Raw genomic sequence first — 25,230 nt, 5'->3', positions numbered from 1 at the left:
AGTAAGCAATCGAAACGTCGCGATTTTCATCTCAAAGTGACTACATCGCGTGACTAACGATTATATACGTATACTTGATTGTTAGCTCATTTTAGACTAACGAAGGCCAGCCTGGCTATACATAGGTGCGTGCTGAATAATTATTACACCGGGAAAGTAAAATGTAGCTACTGCCACAGCAGTACGGAGGGAAATGTTCATGGTATCTCCTCCCATCCTATCGATCTGTCAACCAATCGTGAAAATGTCCTCAACTTTATGGCATTTTAAGAGACAGCCGGTTATCAAGATGGGGGCCAATGGCAGGTAGAGGGGTCCGTGAGAACTTTTGGTATGATTTTAATGAAAAAGCCAACCACTTGTTTTACGTTGCAACTCGGCCTACCCAATGAAACGTAAAGGTTAATGCTAGCTTTGTAATTTGCAAAAGGGTTGGCTGGGTCGTATCATATCTTTTTCACGTTCGGAATACTAATTTAACTTTGACCATCAAAGTAACTAGAATTTGACACTGGTCGCGTATAATACTCTAATACTGAGTATAATTGACAAATTTGAGGAATTTTCGAGGATCGTGGCGGAAGCTATGGACCCACAGGTTGTTTAGCAACAAAAAAATGCGAAATTAGTGAACTGACGTCACATAATAGACAAAGATCGTTATTGATCAAAGAAACAAGGCGTTGCCTTGTGGAATTATGGTCCACCCTTTGTAAGCACGCTGATGGCCAGTTTGTTTTCACTCTGTTCGTAGACTGTTTCACCTTGAAGATCTCAATCTGTTTTTTGAAGCTTATTTCTTTACCTGAAGGTAAGAGTGTTCAAATCTAAAGGAACTTTGCTTGCTTTGCGGCCATTACTTAACGTAATTACTAGTGTTGGCTTGATTGTGCCTTGAATCTTCAGTCCTTTTTAGGGCCCTCTGGCTGGCTGACTGAAGAAAGACGAAATTAACAAACTGATTCGGGATAACATTTCGCATCTTTTCCTTTGATTTTAAAAGTTCAGCAAGCCTGCAGCTTTTTCGTGTATTGGAAAGATATTTTGAGGTTCGTTACCTCAACGACAGCTGCTGCCGGTTTGACTAATAGTGTTACTTTCGGAAATCATTGAACTAGTTCTTAAACTGCAGGTCATTTTCTTAAAGTTGAATTTAACATCTAATCCAGGAAGGAGTTGGGATGTCATATATCCAAGGTTTGAGCGCATTATCTAACACAGAAACGGTAAGGTTCTAACAATAAGTTAACTTTGCTCAACAATGAAAGCAACTGGCATTGTAATCTTGTATTTTGTCAACAGTAGCCGATTCAGAGAAACTACGCGTTTCCTTTACTTGTCGAGGATTTGATAAATGTAAACATTTGCAGGCATCGCAAAGAATTGTCCCGAAGATGACAATCTCAAAGATCGACTTGGCTGTTAACGTTTGCTGAGGTCTCGAATACTGTCTTCTGCCGTATTGACTGTACTTTTTCAGTAGGCCGTCTTAGCGCGGTTCGCAACTCCACCCAATACGGAATATATGTTCTCCCAACTAGCCGTCAATAAGTCGTATTGCCGTCTCAAAATCGAATTTAGTTTATATTGTGTTTGGCTGCGGAAGGATGAAATGAAAGTAGCTTACAACTTGAAAAAAATTTCAAGTTCTTTGTATTGGAGAGAAGTAGCTAAAAATTTATTATGGTTTGTTCAGCCTACGAGAAAAACTTTAATATTTTCTTTCCTATATGCACTTCTAGTGCGTATGACGGCAGTTCGAGGCCATTTCTGAAAACAACTGAAACATCGGATTCAAGACGCAGACAATACAGTAAAGTATGGGGCGCGTTGGGGAACGTTTATGCTTTGGGCTATAACAAGCTCTATAGGAACACCTTAAACCATTTCAATAATCAATTGGGAATAGTTTTGAAATTATAACTCACAAGAAAAACGGTTCAAACTGATTACATGTTCTGCGAGTATGAATTATCTTGTTCCTTGTTTTAGCTTAAGATAACAGATGTTGTTAACATTGTTCACATACATACAATATAAGTAAATAGTGAATCTTGTAAAACCAAAGGAAACAAGCACGTATAACCGATTTCCACCTTTAAACGAAGCACATAACTTGCTAATTTTCTTTCGTTTCTCCACCATCTTGAAAATTCTGCATCCACAAGTCAACGCGGTCGTAGTGCGCATACCGTCTGCGTCATGAAAAGGGTTTACCCAGAAGGGAAGAATCATTTTCTCGTGGGTTTATAGTCTACTTTATGCAATCAAGCCCAGACCTGCCCAGTTTGTATCACTGAGACGATTGTTATCAGTTGTTTAACTCACTTGAAGGTAGGATCGTGAAATTAATTTTCGATGTTAGCTCAAATCTCAATCGATCCCATCTACAATTTTAAAACTTTACGACCAGTTATTTTGGGGTAATTTATTTGAGGCCGCTTTATTCAACAATTAGGCAGTTTAATGCTATTTCTCGATTCAAAGTTATTTAAGTACCAAAGTACACTGTAGTCCCATGTAAGGTCTCTTGCAAACCATTCACACGAAGGCACAGAACTTATGCTACGGAACTCGGAATCACAGGCCACATAACTCAATGTTATTCAACTCTCATTCTCAGCCGATACTAATCCGGTTTATACATGGTTTTAATACAAGGAAGCTTCTTTATGTCTTCCGTCGGCCGATGAATGTGCAGCATGAGGTAACCGTTGAAACAAACTGGAATTTGACCACTAAGAAGACGCTTGAATAATCTTGCGTCCGTGTTTACAAAGAGGCCTACTGTTTCTATTCTTCGGACCATATTTCAGTCGGCGTAAGTCCAAAGTCTTATCATGACGGACGCGGTTCCTCCCCATACGCAAGCGTTAATTTCGTTCTATTTGACTGGCAGTCACAATTACTGCACATTTCGGTAATAAAAAGACACTGAAGTATTTTGCGTCCTTCGAAATCTTCGGGGCTAACAAAACATAAACAATAACCTGATTCCGAGAAACTGGACGCCATTTTCCGAGAATTCAAATTTACGAGCGAAGTTTAAAGGAGAACTTGATTGTTAAACTGGATTGTAATTCTGTCTGCTTCACAACTAATTCAAGCTGGACTTTCTAACTAAATCTTTGTTGATCATCGATTTTCAATAAAAACCTTTTTATTAGGCCACCCAACGGAGCGAGTCGTGAATATGAACCTCGTCCTAAAGTCTAGTGTTTGTTCAGTTGCTTTCCAACTGAATATAAAGCGTTCAATGCAACACTCGTCCCTTCGTCGTGCACATCAAATTTGGTATCAATTCCAACATAACCGAGCCCCATCGCATTGTTTCTTGACTTTCTACTGAAATTTGAGTTAAATATTGTGTCAGCTTAATCTTTTCACTTAAAATCATTCACTCTGTACTGAAATAGGCCTTATCACGGTTTTCGACGCCATTTTGACGAGTGGGCAAACAGGCTTGAAATAACAGTGTTTGTATGGAAATCAGATGTCAAATTACTTTCATAAAACATCGCTTCTGAAAAATTCATGAATTGGAAAATTTTAGCACTAGGAAAAGGATTTTAGGAAAAAAAAATTGGAGGGATGTAGCTCTGCCCGAAAGCGTCCAGTCGTGTTTTGAACTTTCCATACATTTGTCTTTAAAGCGAACCAGCCGTGAACTGCTACTAAAAATAGTTCGCGGGAAAAAAATACAGGGAAATGTATGGAAAGTTCAAAACACGACTGGACGCTTTCTAGCACGGCTACATCCCTCCAATTTTTTTTCTTAAAATTCTTTTCCTAATGCCAAAAGTTTCCAATTCATGAATTTTTCAGAAGCGATGTTTTATGAAAATTATTTGACATCGGATTTCCATACAAACACTGTTATTTCAAGCCTGTTTGCCTACTCGTCAAAATGGCTTCGAAAACCGTGATAAGGCCTATACTACATAAGGCTAAGGACTGAATATTTTTGCGGTGGTGATCGAATTTTATCATTTTATGTAACGCTACTTTTTTTTAACTTTGTGCTCAGGTATACTTTATCCTCAGGACCATAAGAGAGTTGTAAACTTGACGTTTCTGAAGTTCAGAAATTGTAGGAAATATGGAGGTCAGTACGTTTGGCATTAGAAATGTAAGCGCCACAATTCCCTTTAACCAGAGGCTTTAACGCGTTTGCGGAACTAGGAAGTGAATACGCCGATTCCCCCCTTAACCCCACCCCAGCCCAACTAAGAAGACGAATCTAGATAGTATAAAGAGGAACGGCATATTTCATTATTTTCAGTCGTTTTATTCAACCATTTTGGCGCACTTTGTACCAACGTTTTTCCGAGGTATAATCTCAGAATAGAATCATTTTGCTATGTGCGTGCTACTTTTCGTATTGTAAGGAAAACGCTTGGGAGATTAATTAACGGAGACTGGTAAACTAATGTTATTGTTGTCTTAACTTTGGGGGTTTATCACAAGCATGTGACAAATATGATCTGAACTAAATACGTTCTGAAGTGAGCGTTTTGAATACATGCAAAATTCTTTTTGAACGAAAGAGAAATATCAAATAGAAGAAAGATCCTCGCAGTTAGCAAGCAATTTTTAAAAGCAGTTGCGATAAAAGAGCCAGAAAAAAATTCAGGCTTGAGCGGGATAGAGAAATATGTTTTGATTTCTGTCAATAGGAGGTTAATAAAGCACTTCTTTTCTTGTTGATGAATATTATGAAAACGGATTTCTTAATAACAATCAGTAAAATTTTTGTTTTAATGATCCAGTCCAAAGGAATTCCTCTCTGTCTTCCAAACAACATGACCTGGGATCCTGCCACTGGTAAAACCCGAACAACGAGTGAAGAGCGAAGTTCACTTTATGTTGTGCCAACTGCGATCGAGTTGTTGCAAAAAATAAAAGGTACAACTTATTTTGTGATGTGCACTATTGTTCTGCTCAGGGCTTAGTCATCACTACAGAGAAAAGTTAGTTTTAGTAAGGAAAAATTAGTAGTTATAGGTTACGTCAGGCGCTTTTTACGCTTTTATTGTTCGATGGAAAATTATTTTTAATAAGAGCAGAACTGATGGTATGTTTAGTAACAAAAAGCTTTTTTTTTTTTTTTTCCAGAACCTGTTTGCGTTGTTTCTATCACTGGTCCATGCAGAGATGGCAAGTCATACATACTTGGGAAGGTGTTCGGCCAGATGGAAGTTTTCTCAATTGGTCATGAGATGGACCCCGAAACTATGGGAATCTGGATGTGGATTGTGCCTCATGCTTATAAGGTTTTGACCTCTCTTGGTTTTAAACATTTTTTGTCTTTTCGTGTTGATTTTTACGGTGGCACTTATTGATATTTCGACGACAGTTTAGCATAGACAGAGTAAAAGTATTTATATACTAAAAAAATTAAAAACAAGTGATTGTAACGCCAAGTCAGGTCAATACAACTGTGCAATAAAGTTTGATTTTATTATGTACGTTCTTGTTTGGTTCTATTTAGGACACACGCGGTCGAGACTTCAGAGTGGTTTTGCTGGACTCAGAAGGTATTAGTTCTGTCAAAACAGGAGGACAAGAAGATAACCAGGTCTTCACCCTGTGTGTTTTACTAGCCTCGCTGCTGATTTACAATTCTAAGGGGGTTCCAAAAAGGACTGATCTCAATGAACTAGAGTATCCTTTTTTGATAAGAGGGTTAGTTTCTACTGCGTTGGTGGGGAGTAGAAACGAACGATGGGTTTTATCAACAGATTATAAGTTACTTTGTTCACCGTAATGTTGTTCGAGTCCTTGCGTTAGACGGTGTAGGCTTGATGATGCATGCGTTTTGTAGCTGTATATTGTAACGGTTTTTCATTAGCTCTTTAAAACTGACGATGATGTTAGCCACATCAAAACATGTATTGAATCAAAAATGTCGTTTTATTTATAACACTTGCAAACCAAAAAATGTTGTTGTTTATGGATTTATTTAAATTTATATTTCCTTATTTGAAAAAGATATCTTCGTAATCTGAATTTAGTTAATCAGTTTTATAAACGTAACAACCATAACTTGCACGATATTCTTAACAATAATCTAGCTTCATTGTAAAACTGTCTCAGCGAATCCGCATCCAATCAAAAAGAGGCCATGATAATGACCAAGAGTTGTTCCGTAACACGTTTCCATTCTTTATTTGGCTGCTGAGAGATGTAGCACAAAAGATTCCAAAAGACTGCAGGGACTTGAACCACTACTTTTCGACAAGGGTAAGCGAGTTCAACTGTTCAGCTTTCAGTACCTTCCTTGTTAACTAGTTTTTAAAATTTACAATGCCGGATACTTTGAATGTAGAGTAGGTCGTTTTAAGGGCCGTTAAACATGTGACCGGCAACATTTGACCAAACATCTGATCAACATTCGTTCAACAAAAGTTGAATGGATATTGAGCAAATGTTGGTTGATCGGAGTGTTCAAATACTTTATACGCCATTCAACATTTTTAAGAACAAAGAAAATGTTGAAAGCTGCTTTGACCTACTATCTACCCTACCGGAAGAGGTTAGATGAAAAATAACTGCGCTGACTTTTATTCCTTTAACTTGTTTGATATTATAGCAAACATCACCAAAAGTTCGAGTTGACGATTCATTTTTTATATGGCCTTCCTTAGCAACAAGATTTTGACAGCCGTGGCTATCAAAATTTGGACTTTTAACCTTTTATTTAAAAGCTTATTTTTTTTATTGCAAAGTGCAAATTTTCTACCATTTCAGAGTTTCTTGCTTCTGTTATCTAACAAACAAAAGGTAAAACTGTTTGCATGTTACCGCTTGATTTTGGTGTGCCCAATATTCTGAACCGATGAAAAACAAAATATTTAAATTAATTTTCCTCACCCGTTTTTCATTCTTTAAGGTTTTCAAGGAGTCATCCACTTCAACAAGCGAAGAGAGAGACCAACAAAAAGCGGTCTCCGAGTCTATTTTAAACTTCTTCTCTGGGTTTGAAAGTTTCTCTCTTCCTTCTCCTACAAGTGACGCAGAAGTTATGCAAAACATCTCCCATGAAAAGGATAAGTTAAACCCCAAATTCCTTGATGGGGTAAAACGCTTCGAGTCCCTACTCAAATCCAAACTGTCCCCAAAGAGAAGCATCAATCAAGGGGAATTTGTCACAGGAGAAGGTCAGAAAATTTTTATGCAAGTTTATTATTACTAATAATAATGATTAAGTTATGCCATCCTTCAGCTGCTTCCAATGAGAGCATTTGAGCAAAATGTTGTCTTCTGTGTCCCCAGATCGTTTTCTGTCCTTTAAAAGGCATATTTCTATAAGCTATTACAGTTTAATCTTAACTGAAAATTTACTGGAGTCGCAGAAAGTTTTAGCTCGAAACGGGATCTTATTCCCCAAATTTACGAGGTTTTGTTGGCCAGAAATTGCTAGCTGACCTTATTTCGTATTTTGAACGATGAATTTACCACTCAGAACACAAAGGGAATTGGTTTTCTGGCGTCAGCTGACATTTCGCCGATGAAAAATTTAGATTTTCGTTACAACTAAAGCCAAATTTTCTAGGCAATGAAGACCCTCCGAACACATATATGAACCGTTGAGTGCCCCTGATCTATACACATGTCAAAAACCGTCGCCAAGATAGAATTTGCATTCTAGGGCTGAGAACTGACATACAAATAGACCGCCTTCTTATTCGTATTTCTGATATTAATAAGGAGGTTAAGCAACGACGACGGCAATGAAAACGTCATCTGAAAATATATCTTTATTTCACTGGGGCTACTTCGCGATTATATTTCAACTGGCTCGATTAATATTCGCTCAACAACTACAAAAATGGCGAACTATCCAGAGACCAAATTGGTAGGAGTGGCGTTCAAGTTAAGAAAGAAAAATTAACCGTCGTGCGTTCACGTTCTCCAAAAAAAAAACCTTAAATGTGGTCATTTCTAGTTGTTTAAGAAACGAGGGCGGCAAAGTTTTAAATTTCAGTTAACTTGGAAAATCCTGGCGAACTCCCCACGAACTAAATTAGTATGAACGACGTCAAAGTAAGGAAAAATAAAGAGAGATTTTGCGTCATACGCTCCCTTTCTCGAGAAAACCTAAAATTTGGTCGCTTCACGCTGTTGTTTTGCCGAGGACGGTAAAGAAATGTACCAAAATGTCAAACGCACGTGCAGAGTAATTGTTTTCACTCATTAAAGCCATTGTTTTGTGACGTTCTCGTTACCGTTGCCGTCCTCGTTTCTTAAGGCTGGTTTCCATATGATCGCAAATCGCAATAAGGTCTGCGATCGTCTGCGATCCTGCGATCGTGATCGCAGACGATCGCAGAAGATAGAACCATGTTCTATCCAAAGGCTGGTTTCCATATGATCGCGGATCGCAGATCGCAGATCGCAGATCGCAGATCGCAATAAGGTCTGCGATCGTCTGCGATCATATGGAAACTACTTCTGCGATCGTCTGCGATCCTGCGATCGTGATCGCAGACGATCGCAGAAGATAGAACCATGTTCTATCTCCTGCGATCGTCTGCGATCAATTGCGATTGTTTGCGATCTGCGATCTGCGATCTGCGATCCGCGATCATATGGAAACCAGCCTTTAGATAGAACATGGTTCTATCTTCTGCGATCGTCTGCGATCACGATCGCAGGATCGCAGACGATCGCAGACCTTATTGCGATCTGCGATCATATGGAAACCAGCCTTTAAACTCCCTAACCCGTTGTTTTGCAAAGAACGGCAGAGAAATGTACCAAAATGTAAAACGCACGTGCAGAGCGATTATTTTTGCTCATTAAACCTATTGTTTTGCCACTTTGTGGCGTTGTCGTTGCGGTCGTTGCTTAAACTTCCTAGTTAAACTCGGATCTACCTTGTGAGGGAGGTTTTTGCGGGGAAATGTATTAAAAATATATATTTGCATGAGAAAAGATTCCCCCACTTAAGCCTTGTAAGCAAGCTAGTTCCAGCTCAATACAGAGGATACGAACATTTCTCTAAGTGAAGACTGATTATGAAATAGGGACAAAACTAGAATCATTTATTTTGAGAACGGCCCAGCATTCACTAATTCCGTGTGTCACTTTTCTAACCGGATATTCTGAAAACAAGTTGAACTACGATGTACAGGTTACTTTTGCTATGTTGCTCTGAGGATGTTGGTGAGCTAAACATTAAAAATCATTAGTGAAGTCTCTTTTTTTCTCTAGCTTTAGCAGTGTTGGTGAGCTTATACACTGACGCCGTTAATGACCCGAACGTGATGCCTAATGTGGAAGCAGCCTGGGATACGTATGTCAAAACAAAATGCTCTGAAGCTAAGGAAAAGGCCTTGGAAATTTATGATGGCATCATGACAGGTGAGATGTCGTCACGGATGCCATGTGATGGCGATGAAATATTGAAAAACCACGAAAAAGCTCAACGCGCAAGTATGGAGGCATTTGAGGAGGAAACCGCTGAGTTGATTTCTGTCATCATTGGGAAGGAATGGAAGCAACTAACGGTAAGCTAGTTTTTCACTCTTACATTTTTTTTTGTGAAGGTGAGCAATTTTCCTCAGTCATCTTATGTAACATACTAGCAAGTTTGTACTTAAAATGCATTTGACAAAAATAACTTACCGGACCCCTGTTTTTAGCATCATAATATCCGTGTCCTTAGAAGACATGAACATTATCCTCTCATTCAGAATGAAACAACCCCATGTACCTCCGTGAAACAGGTCATTTTACTTCACCGACCTAATGCGAGAAACGAGCACAATATTTACACTATTTCTTCACCAAAGCTGGCTGGCAACGTAGTCTACAGGGTATTGTAGATCTTTAGCATAACATAAACAATTAACGTACTTTATCTGCATAATCTTTGACAGAAAAACTTACAAAACGTGCTGAAATGAACGTGTCTCGCAACTCCTGGCTGTAGAGAAGAGCTGTCGTGAATGGAGAACATCTACAGGGTGTGCTTCCTTCACCGTGTAACGTGTCCTCGGCTTTATTCAGCAAATTTATTAACTACAAAGTAATAAAAGAACGGCTGGGCCGCAAGAAGCTTAAGAGCTTAAGAGCTAATCTGTCATTTCTCCCACGCTCTTCTCACGATCGGGAAGACTCCGTCCATGAATATCGCAAGGCAAGCGAGTGCAAGTATGCTATAGCTAATGACTGCACTCTGGACGTTGTCGTAAGTTGCCGAAGAAATTAGTCAATGCAGGGGGTTCTTGATTCTGTTTAGTGTTGGGCTGCAAATAATCACGTCACTCAATGCTGGAGGCTATCCCAGAGCCACCATCGCTTTTCCTAAACGACCTTCCTATCGGGAGGGTAAAGATTTTCAAATTGCTGGAAGTCTGGTTCCAGGAAGATCTTGATGGAATAAACATATCGAAGCGATCACCCTCGAGACATCCAAATGTATGTACCGTCACAGGGATTGCAGGAGAGCACATCTTTCACTACAAAGGCCCCTGTTGAAATATGTAGGGGGTAGGGGGAGGGGGAGGTGGACCTCCTCAGTATCTTGCCGAAGAGTTGTTGCAGAGGAGATGTATGAGGATGATTAAACTCCTTAAAGATTGCTAGGCCAGATAACTGGATGGTATAAGGAATGACACTAGTAAGTCTCTAAACTCCAGCATATATTAGGGTTTTAACCACGATTTTAACAGCAGAGAAAATACAATAACCCTTCACTCTTCGATTCTTTGGAACCGGACGCCACAAAATTCGATGCTGCTTTTGTCCAAGAGCACTTCGCCTTTAACCTTAACGATATGCTTATATTTTACCTTTTAGCAGATTTTGAAGTTGTACGGCACTATTTGGGTTAGAGAGTGAAATTAATCTTCCTCAGGGGCTAGAAAAGATAACAGAAATTAGAAACAAAAATGGTTTCATTATTTAAAACAAGGTAAAATAACATGATGATACATGATAAGTTAAAACGAATGACTTTAAATAGCCTATGAAGCGAAAATTGTCTTTAGGTAGTTATAAAATTTGCCCTTTCAAACATGCGCTTTCAAAGTTTGAGATTGCTGCGGTAAAAATTGCCGATTTTGTGAGCCCTCAAAGTTGAGCTATTTTGTCCTCAAAAATGGTATTCTAATCGCGCGGCCAAAATGCCAGGTGACAATAACCAGTGACGTCACGTTGGTGCCAAGAATTGCAATTCATCATGGCGGAAGAGAAGAAAGATAAGCGACAGCGAGGCGGATATTGCGTTGCTGGCGTACGTAACAAATAGAGTTGCCAGAATCGATTGTTCACAGAATCGCTAGTCGTGTTTTACTCTTTCCACAATCCTTTCTGGCGGCAAGAACAGAATGAGAGTAAACAAACTTTTGGCACCAACGTGACGTCACAACTTGGAGTTCAGCATAAAACTCGACCCAGTCCTCTGACCATTTTTGAGAGCAAAATAGCCCAAATTTTAGCGTTCGTAAAATCTACAATTTTTACCCCAGCACTCTAAAACTTCGGAATCATATATTTCAAAGTGCAAATTTTATAACTACACAAAAACAATTTTCGCTTTTTTAGGCACTTTAAGCGCGCGCTAGGGTTGTGGTAAGCAAATACTATCGATCCCTCGATTTTATTCCAAATGGATCACAAAAGTAAGTTTTGCTCTTAAAATAACTCAGTTTCTCGTTTGTGAATCCTTCTTCATTTATCGCCGAACAAAGAAAGTGAGTTGACAATGAGCTAAGCCTTTTTGAACGCTTTTCATCTTTGCTGAGAAAACCAAATTAAAAGCCACGCATGCGCATACGAGCAAAAAATTGTGACTGGTTGCTTTAATGGAAATGAACTGTTTTCTAAGGAACCGCTCGTTAGAATTTCGTGAAATTTGACAAGACAGTAGTTTTCTAAAAGCGTAACTCGCCTACAAACCAAAAACAAAATCTAACAGAGGGTATCTTCAAATAACATTTAAGTGCAAAACCAACATTTACAGGAGATCTCTCTGTTAAACTAACATGAAAGCAGCATCACTATGTCAGTATTTTGTTAGTTTTTCTAGATACAAAAAATGGAAAAAATCTAACGAGTGCATTTTCTAAAAATTAAGGAAAACCATTATTTGTGGACGGTTAATAGCTTGATGCGTTGCCATGGCAACGGCACCTTGATCAACAAGAAGTGTCAAACTTTATTCCTTCTTAGTTGATCTTGCACCAACCATGCTAATTTCAGGTTCTCAGAAATACGTATTTTTCAAATAATGTTTACCAACACCTGTATACTAGAAAACTGTGTTCGGCCACCTTAAACAAATAAACAAACAAAAAGTGACACCATAACTGTCAAAAACAGGTCATTTGGTGTAGGATGGCGCCATTTTAGTTCCCATTACAATGCCATTGATTTCAAAAATTCAAATAGAAATGCAACCGAATGCCAGAGAAGGATACTTACTTTCAAGAGACAACGCATAGAACCTAACAGCACGAATAGAGGTGATAACGCTTATTCTTTTACATTCTCAGTTATTACATATACAACGTCGTCGTTTTTTTGTTTACAGTCTCAATTACAGTCATTTGGTCCAACCTATCATGTATCATCATTTTTTCTTATCCTGTTTTAAATATTCTTGCCGTTTCCGTTTTCACCTAGTTTTTCTAGTCCCGGCTGATGGAGATGAGCTTTGTCTAACCTTAATATTGGCCAATGCTAATTTAAATACTAGCCGTTCGACCAGCCTTACATCTTTCAAGTTGTTTTATCTGATCCATTGCTCTTCCTGATCTACACGAAAATCAGCTACAAATTGCTCCTGTTTGTAGAACTGGCCCTTGCTTAGTTTTTAAAGTAATTGATATTACATATTACGTTCATCTTTACTATCTTAAACAAGAAACCATTGTTTTATTTCGAAGAAATTGATTGACGAGAAAGTAGTGCATTGGAGGGAACAAAATGCCTCTTTGACGCAAAAATCCTGCGAAGATTTGTTGAGAAAATTGAAGATTCAGCATTTGGACCCAGTACTTAAAAAGGTGCGCGGCCCAGACGGCGCCAAAGTGAGTTACTCTGAGATCATGAATGGATGGAGCATGATCAAAACTGACTTCGACTTGAAAGCAGTTGGAGCTAAAGATGTTAAGGCCGACGTTTTCTTCAAATTTAATCAGGTAAAGCAAGCACCGTGTGCTTTTGATAGCAGGGCATGTACCTTGAAAGCAAAGGGAAATTAATCAGGGTATCGACATTAAAGAAAATTTTGCACCAATGAGGAAAATGTAATGAGACGCGATAAAGATTCTGTACCAGGCTCATTTTCATTTTGTGGGTACAAATCTCCATCGACATTTTTTGTCAAAGTTAAGGTCGTCCTCTTGCATCGCGTGACAGAAATCCAGCCTCAGTCATCCCCCCCCCCCCCCCCCCGCCACACACCAAACCAACCCACCGGGTTGCTTTTATTAGTCGATGATTTGTATTGCGTACGATTTCCTTTTCATTTAAATTTTTCGCTTGAAAGGGCATTTTTTTTTCAATGACTTTAGTTTTAAAAGAAATTTAGTGGTGGACAATATATGAAATCTGTTTCATATAAACCGTCGAAGCTTTCTTTTTAGGTAAATATTTATTTATCTTTTGCACGGCAACTATCAACCTATATATAGTCTTTCGATACTTCCAGAAACGATATCGATTGTTCAGTTAGTGAGTTTTCCCTTAGTCTATATAGATATTTAACGGTTTTTGGTGGCGGTTCAAACAGGCTTTGCAAGAAGAAGTGATGAGGTATGAGGAAATTCTCAAGAAAATGAAGGACTATGATGAGAATCTCTCAAAGGAGAAAATTGCAAAGGCCTACCAAGAAAAGGAGAAGAGAAGATTGGAGGTTAGCTTTAAGATTATATATTGGTATTAGTTTCCCGCTGATGAGTTCAATTTGCGTTAAACTGGCCTACGATGCACAAGGAGTAAAGGGTAAGCATCAAAACTTTTGGCTGATTTTTCAATGTGTTTTTTTTTACATTCTACACGTTCTCGTTGTCTGTGAACCCAAGCCTGTCTACAGATTATGTATATAGCAATTAGCTATCAAACTTGCAAATTATTGGAGAGAAGAAGTCGTTGTGGCTTGCAGCAGAGCAGGAAAAAGCTACTGAAAGTTGTCTTGAGAGTACTGATGCGACCTCACTAGACAGTGTCCGCGGAGCCTGTTGTGGCTAAGTAAATGCAAACTGAAAATAAGGACTATGATGACTTTGAACCTTAATTGCTTTTTTGATATTTGCATAAATGTCATGAGACCTGGTAGATTTTTAACAAACTTATCTGGAAAAAAATTGATGTGGTCGGTTAGTGTTCATTGACTTCGAGCTACCATCGCAACCGATTTTTGACAGGTTGTTTTTTTTAGAAAATCCCACTTTTAAATAAAGATGAATTAGTTTTCCAAAAGTAGTTTTTATTTTTTTAGCCCATATTAATGTTCTTTTAGTGTTTTTTATTACGTTTTTTAAGATTTGGGAAAAGCCAAAAATCCAAGAATTCGGATCCAAGATGGCCGCCATTTGGCAAAAATGTCGTGGTTACCGCGTCACATGACGTTATTAGTTCTTGTTGCTGACCATAAAGGAAAGATTTTTGAACGTTATTGTGTATGCTTTAGGTGTCACTTTCATAGCTTTAATAGTTGCTAAGTTATAGAGGAACGAGGGTTAACCTTGCTCCCCTAGTTCTCGGAAATAAAACGATCGCCACTCAGGCTATCTTTTTTTTTTTTTTTTGTTTTGTTGTTGACGCTGGTGACCTCTTCAGTGAAACATCTAATTTATTGCATCGTCGAGGTAAAAATCTGCTAAATATAATTTTCATTTCATTTCATTTTCATTATTTTCCAGGAACACATTGTCCAACTGAAAAAGCAAGAGGAGGAGTGGAAGAGAAAGGTAATCATTCATTAACTCAAACTCTTTTTCATTGTTCCATATGCAGCAGCCTGAACTCCTTCGAAGCCTTGGTTGATTTACTAAACGAAGACTGGGTCTCATTGGTTTTAATGAACTTAATTGCTCGTTTAACTGTCGTTAATATTCTGACAACATCAAAAGACATTGTCGAGTAACCGGAATCAAATTTGTTCCTTCGAAAGCTTGTTTTACGAGGAACTTGGGAGCTAGCTTTAAGGCGTCATTTACACAATTTTGCACCTTTAAACGCTGGTAAATTTCAACGATACTTTACCCAATGAGGCAACCTTGACTGATCTCTTTGTGGTAAAGTAACTCAGCGTCATGCAACTTAACGCATGAAAGGTCCTATTTATAAAACCCTCCCGAAACGCGAAAAATCCATTGAATTGATAAATTACAACAAAAACACCAATCCGGGTTTACTTTACATCATTCTCCAGTATTTCTGTTGTGGAATTGGTTTCGAAACTATTACACGCGGCAATAATAATAATAATAATAATAATAATAATAATAACAATAATAATAATAATAATAATAATAATAACAATAATAATAATAATAATAGAGAGACTTTGAGGAAAGGTCGGCGAAGACTGGGCACCACTCATAATAATAACAATAATAATAATAATAATAATAATAATAATAATAATAATAATAATAATAATAATAATAATAATAATAATAATCTCTTTATTAACATATTCCAAGCCATTTATGAATTAAAAGTTCTAATTTTAAAATATCAAACACAACAAATTTGCTTAGAGAAGTTTGAAAATAAGCCAACAATTATTCAGAGTAAAACTCCTAAGACAGAAGTTTTTTACTGAAAATGTTTAACTTGTGACAGCATCTCGTTTCTGAGATTTGAGCAACCTGAAATAATTGGACTATTGCAACTAGTATACCGGAACGGAAGTGAATGCTGCCTTGGGGAGGCAGGTGAGTGCTGTTATGATAAGAATAAGAAGGGGAGGTTGAAGGGGGTGAAATAACCCATGGGGTCTCTGTGAAACAGAAAAACGCAGTGATGTCAAGAAACGTGTATAACAACGGAAATGTGTATTTAATGACGTGTTTAAAGTACAAAGGAAACAGAACTTGTAATTGTATTTGTTTGAAACTGTTAAATATACAATAAATTGTAGTGTGATTTTAATTAACAGTGGAACAGACTTCTGACTAATACTTACTGTTATTAAGTAGTGAGCGTTCCTAAAACGCCCTCTATTAGAGTGATTACATAAAACCTGTGAAACAGCTACAAGGCTAAAAATATCGGGCATTTGAAATGTTGTTTCCTGTTGTACTTGTTTATTTGGTAAGATAATGAATCTAACTTTTGTTTTACGGGGCGTATAAACATACACCAAGTGTTCAAGTTTGGAACGAGGCGTATAAACATGCACCAAGCGATGAAGTTTATATAGACCGAAGTGTGAAAATTCACACCAAAGGAAGCAATGGAAAAGTAAAGTTTGCTGACCTTGCAGTGAATACAATGATTCGCGTAAATAAAGTCTGATACAGTAGAAATAAAATGTTGTTTAAATGTCAAGCATGTCATTGAAAACGACTAACATCCAGTAAAACATTTGAAATGCGTATGTTATTCACATATTCGTGACTTTTAGGCTGAGCTTCAATGCTGTTTTGCCCGGCTGAAAAAAAATGTAATCAGAGGATTGCACGATTGGAATTAAATACGCTGTCTCAGCGATTTCGGCGCGGCTGGCTTCGAGAGCCAGTTCTGAAACATAGCTAACCACGAATAATTCTTATAGAAATACAGTCCTTGTATGCATTATTTGCTTTTCGCATGAGGTAGTGTTCAAATTATAGTGTAAGTACGTAGCTTGATCGAGTGCCTACGTTTTGTATTTAAAAATGAACAAAGTTGGAAATAATCAACGCAGATAAGGTTACGTAATCAACAACACAACTTTCAAGAATTTGCCTTCACTTTTACCTCGAGGAAATACCTGACGCTGAAATTGCAAATGTATTGCGTTCTGAAATTAAAAGAGATGCAGTTCAGGAAATATAAACGAAGTAGAAACATTCCGCAAAATCAGGGGCATTCAAAACGACAAAAAATACTCATCTTAATTTCTCTCCAGTGTCCAAACTGGATAAAGCAAAGCAGCGCGTTGCATTGTGGTGCCCAGAAAATTAACCACAATGCCTTGTTCCTTTGATTATTGCGCGACCACAATCCTTTGCATTTTGCAAGAAGGCACTCGCAAGCCCCCATAGATATATTTCTGTGCCGATTTTGTGCCGATTAGAGTTGCTGCCTTGCGATTAGACTCTGTAAGCTTTACATACTTAAAGAAAAACAACTTATATTAGAAATGTATGCGGAAAATATAAGATAATAATAGTAGTAATGATAATTATAAATCTTCTCTTTATTAACATATTCTAATGATAATAATAATAATAATAATTAATAATAATAATAATAATAATAATAATAATAATAATAATAATAATAATAATAAGCAGGCTCTGCGTCACAGAGAACAAAGAATGGTGGAAAACAAAGGATGGTGGAAAGCAAGGGAATGAAACGTCAAAAACGATCAAGTTCAACAAGGGCCTGCCACAGGGTGATGCATTGTGCCCAAACTGTTTTCGATATGTCTTAACCCCGTGGCGTGGCAACTCAAAGCCTCAGAGGGTTACAAACTGTCCAAGCCTATCTCTGCTAAGACAACTGACCTTCTGTACAAAAATGATCTGAAAGGGTTTGCTGCATCGGCGGAAAAGATGACGAGAGTGCTAAAAGCCGCAAAAGATTCAATGACGCGATGGGCATGCAGTGAAACAAAAAGAAATGCTCACCGACGCACATAAAGAGAGGAGCTTTGGACCAGAGCACAGGTGATATGAAGCTAGAAGAGTCCTCGGTGATAGCTAGACTGACGAATGGGGAACAGTACAAGTTCGTAGGAGTGAAAGAAAGTCAGAAGGAAGAATTTAAGCTGGTTCTGAAGCGCGCTTCTGAGGTCTAACTGCTTAGAGTATCTGTCGTCTGGTCAAGTCCCTTGTCAGATACAGGATCACAGCCACAAACCAGTTGGCGTTGCCGGTGCTTGCTTATTTAATGTGAACTCAGAACTGGCCAATTGCAGATTTTCAACAGCTAGAAAGAGAGACGGAAGGATCATGGTGGAGAATGGAGAAAAGCACCCACTGGGGTCAAAGGCGTTGCTCTACCTCTCTCGGTTAAAGCCGACGGGGGCTTAAATCTATTGAGAACGAGTGCAAGCTAACCAAGATCAAAACAGCTGTCAACTTATGCCAGAACCAGGATTCCACGATGAAAGTCGGCGGAGAATGGGCGTCACTCATTGCTTAAAGACGCGAGCTAGTGTGCAAATGAGCTTGAAGCTGAGCGAGCTTAATTCAACGTGCCGAACAGCAGATGGTAAAGAAGCGAGTGGGAGAGAAGTGGGAGACAGATGGGCGTGTGGGCGAAAAGGGCGCAACAGCAACAACCCTAGCAAGTAATTGCAAAGCAGAAGTGGCAGGGTAACCTGTTAAAGAAGACGTGAAAAGATGACCAACTAAGCAGAAACTACTTCAGTTGGCAAACCAAGTCGAAAACTGGGCCCTCAAACACCATAGCAGCAGTGCGAGAACTGTACCCGGCAACTCCTGCCGACCAAGCTCTATCATCGAAAGAAGACGGGGATTAGCACTAGTCCGGATGACTGTGTTGTGCAGAATGTGTGGGAAGTGCCCAGAAAATGTCCCCCACATCTTGTCAGTCTGCAGTACTTTAGCACAAACAAAGTACCTAGCGAGACACAACGCAACTCTGAAGATTCTGTTCTTCAAAATGCTTAAAGACTAGAGCTGTACCGCCATGGTACTCGCCAGTCCAACCTAAGCCCCTATACGAGAATGAAAGAGCTAAAGCGTTCTGGGATATGCCGAGCCATGCGGATAATGCGGAGGTGAGAGCAAACAGAATTGACACAAGAGTTGTAGACAAAGATAGAAAGCGAGTCGCGCTGATTGAGATGAGCTGCCCGTGGACGGATAACAGATCGACTAGAGAAGCAGAGAAGGCAACCAAACAGCAATATCCCCGGTACGATGTGAAGCACTTCAACATAGTTATTGATGTGATTGGAGGGTGGTCGGTGGATCTCGAAGAGACAACGAAAAGGAATGCGGTATGCCCTCTTCTGAATGGTTCCTTGTCTCAGCTTGTTGGATAGCGAACCAGATAGATGCTGAGGCGGATGTAGAAAGTGGTTATGTCACACTTTGCACATTCTCGTACTCTTAAAATACTGATTTGTGATTTCACGAATTTTATAAGGACTTTTAAAGTGATAATCGTTGCAGCGCTGGTTTTAGGGAAATTTGACTTAGAGGCAATTTTCACTTATTTTTTTTTTACCATATTGACGAAGTTTTAATTATTCGGATATTATTTGTATGTTCGTGGTTAGTCTGACGCGGCGTTTCGTCTCGGCCAAGAGACTCTTCAGAGACCTTTCAGAATTTAAACGCAAACTCGATGAGCATTACGCCAAAAGTCCCGTTTGCAAATTCAAAATGTTAGCACTCTGGCCATCTATCACAGACGAATTCCCAACCGCACGTACACGAGTTAAAATTTATACAATAAAGAATTGAAAAATTGCCAAATTCTTGTGAAATGTTCGTGGCTAATGTGATGCGGCGTTTCGTCTCGGCCAAGAGACTCTTCAGAGTCCTTTCAGAATTTATGGCCAAACTTCAAAAATTTCAAGACTTTCCACCCCATGATACGGCTACGGGTACGGCTGTGTCGCTTAGAGTAATAGCCTCCCGGAATACCTAAGAAGCAAGGTAGAATTATGGTCCAGGAGCGTGCCATGCGCATTTATGTTCCCTGATGCCCATTACCAAGACGCCTTAGCTCTTTCTAAATGTCACTAAAGTACTAACCAACTGTCAGAAGTGGATTATATCACAGAACTGCGAAATCACCAAAACATTCTACAGTTTAAGACAATGAAACACACATTTCCTTTTTTTCTTCTTTTTCCCAGTCCAGGAACTGTCGCCTTAACACTGTCCGCAGCAGGTTTCAGAACAAATTGTAAACTGAAAAGTTATTCAATAAAATAGACATAATGAACAAATTCCCAACGGCCTTTAGGTTACGCTAAATCGCCTTAAGAGTGCCTTTAAAGCTTCATCAGCTTACAGATGTTTACACTGCTGAATAATTTTAAAGAAAAAAAATAATAAACGAAGTCTTTTAATGGGTCTTTTCCGGTAACGATTTTTAACTAAAGGCTTTCTGTATGCAATGCCAGGAATTATTAACCTCTCATTTGATCGTCTAACACTGAAAATTCAACGTGGGTGATTCCAATAGACGTAGCTTTTATAGGCGAGGAAAAGATTTCTATGGTTATAGTGTACTGTAGTCCTTATATTTACTTTACCTTTATCTTTGCATAAGCATTATCCTTCACTAACGTTGGATACGTTGTTTTTCTCTTTGGTTAAGAAAATAAATAGACTAAGAAACAAACAACAAAAGCCTGCTTTGTAGAGGTGAATTCGACTTGTATCTTGATAATTTTGTGATTATTATTTTGTTCTCGGCAGATGGATATGCTTGACAGGAGACAGAAAGAAGAACTCGAAGTAATTAGAGAGCAGGCCAAGGCTGATAAAGAAGCTTGGAATCAGCAAATGCAAATGATGAAAGAGGCGGACATGAAAACTCTGACACAGCTTCAGAAACAACTGGAAGCCGCCGACGAGAGGGCAAAGCAGGCCAACAAAGCCGTCCTGGATGTGAAGCGAGACCTCGAGAAAAGTAGGAAGGAGGCTAAAGATGATAGAGTTGCCGCGGATCAAAGAATGAAAGATTTCCAAACTCAATTTGCCAAAACTGCTGAGGGGTTTCAACATCAATTGGCGCTCTCGGATGAAAGATCAAACAAGATTATCAACGATATGATGCGAATGCGCGAAGAAGACAAAAAGGAAGTTGCTTTTTTGAGAAATCATATAACAAAGGTAACCGACGAGCTAGTGGAAGCCACTAGGCCCGGGTTCATAAGAAGAATCTGGCGTAAGATTTTTTAGATTTCCCAGTAGTCAGACAGTGTTTCACAATTTCACGTGAGCAGTATTTCAGTCGATAGTGTAAACAGTAGCTGAAGGACTTAAAAATAACGCATCAGCCAATTGCAGCTGTGCCTATTCCCCCGGGGTAATAGTGAGGCATTTTTCCACACTGTCTGTCCCGGGGGTCGGGCATTTGCCTTCCACCCAACTACCCCGGGGCATTAGACCATCTCACTTTTACACCTTCCTGCATTGAAGCTTCTGTTAATGACCAATTCATCGGCAAATAGGACATGAATGGGATGCTAAAGCTGCAGAATGACCTATTTTTACAATACTACGGGAAGCAAAACCTAGCAAAGACTAAATTTGTCCTGAATTAGCTAAGATTTTACTGAAAGTAAGTTTAGAAACAAAGAAATTAAAATATTCAGTTTGAGCCACTACCGCGGGGCATTTGAACAACTAGTTTGCAAGGGGCATTTGCCAGTTTATTTTCAAAATATCCTTAAATTCCCGGGGGTCGGCCCGGTGGGTGGGGGGCGGGAGTAGAGGGATGGGCACTGTTAGAATTAAATGATGCGTAAACAATTAGTAGCTGCTAGCACGAATCCGTTGAGAGGTTGTAATTTAAAACGGTTAACATTTTTACAACTAGGACCCATAGAATAGAGAAAAAAAACAAGTTCAAAGCAAAACAGTGCGAAAGCAAGCAAACAAACGAGTAAACAAGAAATACAACAATACACAGCATTTATTAAATATAAGAAAGAATCTACCAATTTGTTACGTTAGTTAGTTAGTTAGTTAGTTAGTTAGTTAGTTAGTTAGTTAGTTAGTTAGTTAGTTAGTTAGTTAGTTAGTTAGTTAGTTAGTTAGTTAGTTAGTTAAAAACGTTAGTTAGCTAGTTGGTTGGTTGGTTGGTTGGTTAGTTAGTTAGTTAGTTAGTTAGTTAGTTAGTTGGTTGGTTGGTTGGTTGGTTGGTTGGTTGGTTAGTTAGTTAAAAACGTTAGACGCACGGTTCTGAGTCTTTAGCGGGAATCGAACTCATGTACGTGCTGCTTACCTTTCGGACGCTTTATCACTGAGCTATGGGTGACTCGTTGTGAACTAGGTGATAGATTCGTACTCGAAGATTCTGGGACATAGCTAAAAATCCAAGTCGCACTCATATCATGAAAATCATTCGTAAAATTTACAATTGAGGGAGTAAGAATTTTCGGCTACAAGAGGAAGCCTGTCAAAAGGACGTTGCACAAATCACCATAGCTAACCCAGTGAGTGGAAGGCCATGGGTTCGACTCATGGAGTTCTTAGTTTTTTACAAAAACACCGTATTCCCATATAGACATTATGGGACCGTTTGAACCCTACTGTTTACTAATCCAGATGCACTATCACTAAGCTACAAGAGTCTCGCGGGATCTCGGCCCTGACCCCTGTAGAAAAAACGAATCACTGCTACAATTAACTCTGCAGCTGATAAAATCCATATACGATATGGCAAACCTCTGAGGGAAATAATGGTATTCCGACAATTGTAGTGAAATAGTTATACAAAATTATACAAAATTTAGAGAAAAGTCAGTGATACATTTTTTTCGGGGAGGGGGGGGGGGGGGGTCTCACTTGGACCAATTTCCTACCCTTTTATAGACCAACTTTCCATTGAAATGATACCCTTTCACATAAATCGGTTGGTGGGTTCGAGATATTTCAAGAGGGACGTTTATATACCTAAAATGGCAGTTTTGCCTATACTTCAGGTCGTGAAATCCCTTCCCTTTTATATACGTCAAGTCTGCAAAACGGACCCCTTGCGGGCGGAGGCTCCCTGTATAGCCCGTTAAAGAGTGTATCCCCCCAGGAGGGGGAGGGGGGTACGACAATGTCTGTTTTCAATAGCTATAAAGTAAGTTAAATTAGCCAATCCATCTAAGACAATCAGGAGTTTAAAAATGAAGTACAGTTCCATTTACTTTTTTTGAGCTCCTACTATAGATAAAATAATAAACCTTTGGAGCTCGAGTTTGCATAATGTGATCATAGAGTTAAGACAATGAAATCATAGCTCTAAAAGTTCTGTGTTTTCATTATTACTTTTTCGTTGCCGCTGTATTAGTACTGATGCAATACGTTTCTGCTTTGTTTTATGTAAGAGACCTATACTGTTATATCATTAACGGTCTTTTTGATTTCGTTAGGTGTTTGAAGTCAATAACTATTACAGGTAGTGCCAATGAAATTTTATGATTGGTTTCACTTATGTTACATAGGGATTCATATTATGTAACGTTTATGATTAGTTTATGATAAAAGTGACCACTGTTATATCATTGACGGTCTTTTTGATTATTTGTATGCTAAGTTAGGTGTTTTAAGTCAATAACTATTTCAGGTAGTGCCAATGAAATTTTATGATTGGTTTCACTTATATTACATAGGGATTCATATTATGTAACGTTTATGATTAGTTTATGACAAAAGTGACCACTGTTATATCATTGACGGTCTTTTGGATTATTTGTAAGCTAAGCTAAGTGATTTTTAGAAGTCAATAACTATTGTAGGCAGTGCCAATGAAATTTTGATTGGTTTCACTTATGTTACATAACGTAACGTTTATGATTAGTTTATGAGAAAAGTGATCAAGCTTGTGGCAACGTTCAAGATCATATCAATAAATCGCCTCGGAAAGGTTCTTTAATCTCATCGTCTTCTTATACTTAAAGTTGCATAATGGCCCATTTCCCCTGGCATCCTTCCCGCTCCTATAGAGATCTTATAGGAAGCCTTTGGCACGAAACTTGAGAGTCGAACTGTAGTCTTGTTCTAATCCTGCAGCTTGGCTACGTTCTCTTGTGTAGGTAGCCCAAATATTAACGAAAAACGAACCACCTTTGCTGAAAAGAAAGACCGTCACATTGCCTATATTCTTTTTAGAATTCACGCAGCCATTTTTGATTTATTTAATTTATGTCAATCGCGTAAAGCTTTCACTAATTAGTGTCCATCTTGCCAGTTATAAGAGAGAAAATTTATGGCAACCTCGTTCTAGAAGGCAGGAAACTCCAATAGAGAAGACAGGAATAGGCCTTTCCCACTGAGCTAAGAATTCAAACCCCGAGGGTCGTGTCTTATGAAGGAGAATACTCCCTGCCGTTGAAAGTCAAAGACGGAGAATGCTCGGTCCGGCTAGAAAGGAATTTGTTGGAAGAAATTAAAACTAGAGTTAAGCTACTTACAACACCGTCACTGCAAGCGACTTCTGAGGACCCTGCAGAAACATGCTTAGCTGTTTGAGGATGTTCTGGGTACTTTAAAGAGAACAAAAGCCAAAATCCATCTGGAACTCACACCCATCCCCATTTTTCACAAAGCCAGACAAGTACCATATGCTTCCTGGAAGAACACTGTACATGGAGACCCAGAAAGGTTGGTAGACTGTTCACAGCTCCCCTATTTTCCCGTGGGATTGTCGAAACTGGTAAGCTTCGATGGAGCTGTCGCCATCTTGGTTTGTAAAAGCGAACGCGATCTGGGGAGAGTGTCTGCAATACGGAGGGGAGCGGAGTGGGGGTTAGTTTATCCTAAGCCGGATGACCCTCAGTCAAAGCTAGTAGCTGTGGCTCGCACAGTGCTGAATTCGAGCTTTGTCATGCTTATACGAGCAGGTGCTTGTGGATGAGAATTCGGGGACTTCTTGACAATCGGTACACAAAGACCTTAACAGATATACGTGCCTTCCGTCTGGGGTCTCTTCAGTACCTGGCATCTTCCATAAAACGATGGAAAGTTTGTTGTAGGAAACGTGACAATTTAAGGAGCTCATCCTGGAGTGCCTGGGCCACCGTGTTAACGTAAACGATTTCACCAGTTGAAACAAAGGTGCAGGCTATCAAAGAGGCATCTACACTCATTAATCACACTGAGTTTAAGTCTTTTCTGGGAATGCTTAATCACTGTCTGACATGTCTTTCTCTTTGGAAACACTACATAAGCTACTGAGGAAAAGGCATACATGTATCTGTTGGAAGTGGGTTGTGGAACAGCAAGAGTCATTTGTCTCCTTCAGCCGTCAGATGGGCAGTATCATGCAACTCACTACCCTACCACATAGGGGCAGTCGTAGCCAACGTCATGGAGCACGGCTCAGAGAAACCAGTTGCATATACCTTGCAGACAC

At 39.0% G+C, this 25,230-nt stretch overlaps 1 protein-coding gene and 2 long non-coding RNA genes across 4 annotated transcripts in view; 2 read left to right on the top strand and 1 right to left on the bottom strand.

Annotated features, from left to right (window-relative positions):
* LOC146484940 (uncharacterized) overlaps positions 1–8,812 on the bottom strand; it is a 182,260-nt gene extending 173,448 nt beyond the window's left edge. The window contains exon 1 of the long non-coding RNA XR_014863475.1: positions 8,727–8,812. This is a non-coding gene — a long non-coding RNA (uncharacterized LOC146484940). The remainder of the gene's footprint in view (positions 1–8,726) is intronic.
* Positions 791–21,780, top strand: LOC146484939 (guanylate-binding protein 7-like). 2 transcript variants are annotated; one of them, XM_085103831.1, is made up of 12 exons: positions 791–811; positions 4,028–4,105; positions 4,770–4,905; positions 5,116–5,273; positions 5,492–5,664; positions 6,075–6,243; positions 6,893–7,160; positions 9,217–9,512; positions 12,897–13,151; positions 13,745–13,867; positions 14,877–14,924; positions 20,577–21,780. In XM_085103831.1, the coding sequence occupies exons 2-12, from the start codon at positions 4,100–4,102 to the stop codon at positions 21,060–21,062; spliced, it is 2,118 nt and encodes a 705-aa protein (XP_084959957.1). In that variant the 5' UTR covers positions 791–811; positions 4,028–4,099; the 3' UTR covers positions 21,063–21,780. The 2 variants fall into 2 exon arrangements, with proteins under 2 accessions (XP_084959957.1, XP_084959956.1); XM_085103830.1 differs by lacking the exon at positions 791–811 and adding an exon at positions 2,156–2,334.
* An 8-nt stretch (positions 21,781–21,788) lies between these two features.
* LOC146484938 (uncharacterized) lies at positions 21,789–23,745 on the top strand. The gene is made up of 2 exons (XR_014863476.1): positions 21,789–21,939; positions 21,977–23,745. It is a non-coding gene; the product is annotated as an uncharacterized LOC146484938 (long non-coding RNA).
* Positions 23,746–25,230: the final 1,485 nt, after the last annotated feature.

The sequence above is a fragment of the Pavona decussata genome, unplaced genomic scaffold (assembly GCF_977016875.1).
Source record: "Pavona decussata unplaced genomic scaffold, jaPavDecu1.1 SCAFFOLD_28, whole genome shotgun sequence".
Classification (NCBI taxonomy): Eukaryota; Metazoa; Cnidaria; class Anthozoa; order Scleractinia; family Agariciidae; genus Pavona; species Pavona decussata.
The sequence above is the reverse complement of the archived record's forward strand: the minus strand, read 5'-3'. Positions and strand labels throughout refer to the sequence as shown.

Bases quoted from the DNA above. Each gene is read 5' to 3' on its own strand.
- LOC146484939 (XM_085103831.1), top strand. The intron at 5,274-5,491 runs GTTTTGACCTCT...GGTTCTATTTAG, and splicing joins TTGTGCCTCATGCTTATAAG to GACACACGCGGTCGAGACTT. The intron at 7,161-9,216 runs GTCAGAAAATTT...TTTTTTCTCTAG, and splicing joins GGAATTTGTCACAGGAGAAG to CTTTAGCAGTGTTGGTGAGC.